This window comes from Dermacentor andersoni, chromosome 8 (assembly GCF_023375885.2).
Source record: "Dermacentor andersoni chromosome 8, qqDerAnde1_hic_scaffold, whole genome shotgun sequence".
NCBI classification, from domain to species: Eukaryota; Metazoa; Arthropoda; class Arachnida; order Ixodida; family Ixodidae; genus Dermacentor; species Dermacentor andersoni.
Genome location: NC_092821.1, coordinates 147,032,828 through 147,037,621, shown reverse-complemented (window position 1 = coordinate 147,037,621; position 4,794 = coordinate 147,032,828). Strand labels below are relative to the sequence as shown.

The 4,794-nt window shown below is 53.8% G+C and overlaps 1 protein-coding gene across 1 annotated transcript; it reads left to right on the top strand.

The window, feature by feature from the left end:
• Nucleotides 1-220: 220 nt before the first annotated feature.
• On the top strand, nt 221-3,475 carry LOC126528953 (uncharacterized). The gene has a single exon (XM_050176540.3). It carries the CDS (start codon nt 653-655, stop codon nt 2,873-2,875), a length of 2,223 nt encoding a protein of 740 aa, XP_050032497.1. The 5' UTR covers nt 221-652; the 3' UTR covers nt 2,876-3,475.
• The last annotated feature ends 1,319 nt before the right edge of the window (nt 3,476-4,794 follow it).

The window sequence follows — 4,794 nt, the reverse complement described above, 5'->3', positions numbered from 1 at the left end:
TGCAGGCGCCGATCATTATGAAGTTTGGAACGACAGAGAGTGTTGTAATGAACGATGCGGATCAAACTTTGTTCTCTCTGCAAATTTTTAACCGAGCAGCGGCAAGTGCTCCAAAATTGTCCACGACGCAAGTGCAGTATGCAAAAGCAAGGCCTTCGAGATCAGCTTTTGTTACCCAGAGCATTGCCCAGAGAACGCCGTTGATGGGGTGTGGATTTGGACACCACCCAAAAACGCACGTCTCTGTGCATGTAGTGCAATGGAGGGAAGTAATAGTGGCACCCACATGTTCAGGCAACGGCTGGTTCTTGTAACGTCGAGGAGGGTTCGTTAGATTGCTTCGATTTTCTCCTCCCCCGCGGTGTGACCAAGTGGAACCTCTGACTGCTGGCAACATGTGCGCGACAATCATGGCAGCGTCCGGAGCATCGTTCGTGCCGTTGCGAAAAATGTCCGTACTGCGTCAGTTTGTCGTCGGTGTTCCGTGGCTTCGTCTTGCAATGGCGCGCAATTGACGACCCAACAACCCGTGTCACCGCAGTAGTCTGCGTCTCCGCACGTCAAGACGCGGCACTCGGGCCAGCACTCGCAGATGATTCCGTAGCGGCGACACGCACAGCTCGTCCGTGCGCTTGATAAGTTTGTCTCGTGGATGGAAAGCGGTACCACCGCGCTATCATCCAGCATGCCCAAACGTAAGTGTGCACCTTCGGAGACATGGGGATGCCCGCGGAGAAAGCCCAGCGCAGTACTGTCTGCCAACCTGCGCCTGGCAAAAAGCTTTTTCTCGGGCGCCAGTATCAACTACCGGACTCGGTGCACGAGCAGCGAGGGCCGCCTGTGCGACATCTTCGGAGACCTCTCCCTGTGGAACGAGTTCTTCTGGCAGGTGGGTCTCGAACTGAGGGAGCTTTCGCCGGGCCAGCTGTCTCTCGTCGAAATGCACGGCGCGCACGTTCCCCTGGAGATGCCCGAACAGAAGCACGAGGCGGCCACGCTCCTGCACCGGCTGCTCACGCTTCACCGCTGCGTCGTTTCTGTGGACCTCAACGGCTACATATTCAAGGGCCACCACCAGCTGATATGCGACGCGCTGCGCAAGAGCCCGAGCCTACGGAAGCTCAAGCTGTGTCTGCTGACCATGAACACGTACGCGTCGCAGAGCTTCGCCGGCGCGCTGCCCCACCTGCACAACTTGCGAGAGCTCGAGTGCCGGCAGGTGCACTTTGACCGGACTTTCCTCGACGGCCTGTCGGAGTTCCTGGCCGGCACCGAGTCGCTGACGACGCTCACGATGAGCCACCTGCACATCGAGCGGGAGGACGCGATCGTCATCCTGCAGGGGCTCAAGAGGAACTCGACCATCACGACGCTGTCGCTCAACACGTGCATACTGAGCCCGGTCTCGTCCAGGTGCAGCGTGATGTTCGCCGACTACCTGCGCGAGAACCAGACGTTGCGTACCCTGAGCGTGACGTCGCGCTACCTGAAGAACGTCATCGAGCTGCGCCTGATCATCCGGGCGCTTTTCCACAACAGCACCCTCTCCGAGCTTAACCTGGTGCGTTTCTCTCTGGACAACGAGAACATCCAGCTCATCACCCGGCTGCTGAGTCAGAACCGGACCCTGAGGAGCTTCCACATGGTCGGCTGCGTCTGGTACGAGCGCGCGCCTCAGTACGGGGCTGACGCGGGCATGCACCACATGGAAAACTTCGGCAGCGTGTCTAGCCGAATCCGTCCGTGGCTTGTGGCCCTGACCGAGAACAAGACGCTCGACGAGCTAACCTTGGACCTGTCGTGCTTCAACCCCGACGAGTGCAGGTCCTTCTTCAGGGCGCTCGCGCTGAACGCGTCCCTGAAGAAGATTACCGTCGAGCGACTTCGACGCAAGGACGTGGCGGAAATATGCCGCGCCCTGCGAGAAACCGGCATGCGAGAGCGGTTCTTCCTCGGCATACACCACGTGATCCAGGACCCGGTCGCGACGCTCACGGAGTGCAAGGAGCTATCATGCATCAGCGTCGACTCGACGATCCTCCACGACTTCGATCCGCTGCATACGACCCTGTGCCTGCTTCCGTCATGCAATCACGTGACGTCACTATGCCTTAGGGTGAGCCAGGAACTGTTTAATGGCAAAGTGAGCTCTCTGATAGCGCAGTACATCACAGGCACGACGGTGCTCAGGGAGCTGGAACTGACATTCTTTTTCGACTCAGGCAACTGGAATGCTGCTGACCGGCCCGAGCGGGCACTGGTGCAAGCGCTATCTGTCAACAAGAGCATACGTAGGCTGTTCATCGGGGGCCTCTGCTTTGACGATACTGAGACTCAGATGCTGGCAGACACACTGCAACACAGTCGGGCACTTTGCGACCTGTCCTTCTACCCCGACGACTACAAGTCGGCAATCTCACTGATCCGGAAGCTGTCGCCAAACTTTTCCAGCAACTACACACTCCTTGGCATGCGCCTGAGCAAACGGCGGGAGCTTGGAGGCGACTGGTTCACTGTTGCGGACGTCGTGCGGCGCAACTTTTCTCTGGTGATGCGCGCTGCACACTTTGTCATGGGAACGAGGCACAAGTACTGCGCAGCAGCCGCCGAGTTGGTGCACTTCAACCCCGGACTGGTGGCAAAAGTGCAGGAACTCGCATCTGTAGATGAAAACGAGGCTGTGTCGCGGATCAAGGCTAGCCTCAAGTCCTTTTCCGAGATGGATGACTTCATGTGCCTGGCAGGGGTCGTCAAGTATGGTGTGACTTGCCACAGGCGCGACGACGGTCAGAAGCAGTTGGTCGACCTTGGTCGAGATTGCTGGTTGTGCATACGGCAGTATCTCAAGGTGGGCGACATCCTGGATGCACAGTAGTATGGTTTTGTTTTTGTGCCATAGCTAAGTGCAGTGTGTCCAGTGTTACACGCATTCAAACTGTGCAATTAGGAGAACATGCCAGCACTGCACACAACTTTATACTCTCACCTCCTTTTTGTGTATGAACCACCTTATGGTGACTGCTGCTGGAGCTGATGCTTGGCAAGTTTTTTGCATGTGTTGCCAATTCAAACATCAGTTCCTCTCTTTTGAGCTCTTATTTGGACAGCGCATCTTTTGATGCTTTCAAATGAGTTGCTGTTGTTATGCTTCCATTGTGTGAGTGAATAGCAGTAACGTAAATTAGCGACCCTTCAGGCGCTGTCCTTGGATCATTGAAGGCAGTTTTTTTTTCATCACGGGGACAGTAGCCACATTAGCTGTGTACTGCAGAACCTCGTGAATCGGCTGTAGTCCTGCCATGCATGGCGAGACTGATAAGTGCAGGCAGTGACACTTCGCTGGCCATGCTTTATGCCTCACAGTAGCTTGATTGTGCGACTTCGTCGTTATATAATTTTTTGGGTGTGTGCAGAACACCATTTAATTGGAAGTATTTGTGTGCCATTGTTAAGAACAAGGACACTTCCACCCCCACCCACACGAATTTCAGTTCTGGCAAACTCGTGCATTGTCGTAGCTTTCTGCAGCGATCATATCCAATAGCTCTGTGTTGCTATTTATAGTTTCCTTTTTTTTAAGCGAAGCTTTCTTTGGCTTTTCACCAGACTTTATGAGTGCTGGCAGCTGCTGCGTTGCACGATACGTGTGGCACTAGAGTGCAGCACGAAAGCATTAGTACGTTGGAGCACAAAGTACGTTTGGTGGCATGTAGGAGCAGGTCTTTAAAGGGCCCCTCACCAGGTCTGGCCATGTTGAGCTGACAAGCACAGTGCATACAATGCAGGCTAACGATAGTGTCTGCTAAGTATTACATCCCTGCGCGCCCGCGGAAAAAGCTTTAATTTCAAAATGAATGGCCGTTTGCCCTTCTCCTTGTGGGCACCGTGCTCCCAGCCGGAGAGTCGACGGCAAACGCGCAAGTGCGCCTACGTACATTACCTTGCTGTGACGTCACTCATAGTGACACGCGACTTCGAGAATTATGCAAGGCAATATCAGTTATTTGTCTAATCTGTTGCTTCAATAGACGAATTGAAGCTTAGGGAAATAACAACACATAAAAACCGAATGTCTGCGTGTTTCTTGTTTTGCTTCGTACCATAGCAAGAGAGATGTACTTCTGCTTCGTCTGCTTGTTCTCACCTCGTGCAGTCGTGCGTGCAGAGAACGAAACAGTGTCATCTTCTGCTGTGTTCCAGTGCCGTAGCCCTGCTCTTTCATCCTCTCGCACCTGCCTCAGTGCTCATGTTTGTGGCACTGACTTATACTGCTAATCGGGTGCTCTCGTGCTGACCGCGCAAAATCGTCCGCTGTGCGAAACAAGACAAACGCAACAGCTCGCACGCAAGACCATCACCGGAAGTGTGCCACTGAACAGAGGGAGAGGGAAAAAAATAAGGAGGCGGGGCCCATGACATATTTGTCATGCGATCCTCTGGCTCCAGTAAGGGAAAACGCGGGAAAGGAATTTCGCTTGCGAAGGCTAGATGGGGCAAGTGGAGAGAGCGTCTATGTTGGCGGTGGCGCGTCCTGAAATCATGGGTTCGCAGCACTTCAAATATTTTGTCTATGCTATTAATAAACTAATTTGAAAAGTTATTGCGGTAGAACACTCCTTAGAGGGCACATAATTTCCAGCATATAAAAGAAATGTGACATGTGGCCTGGTGAGGGGCGCTTTAAGAAATACCGCGTTGCATAGCAACCAGACGCATTGTACACCGAACGCAGCAAAGAGCTGCAACACCAACATAGTGGGGTTGAAGTGTGCTCTAAGTGCAGAGAAGGCAGAT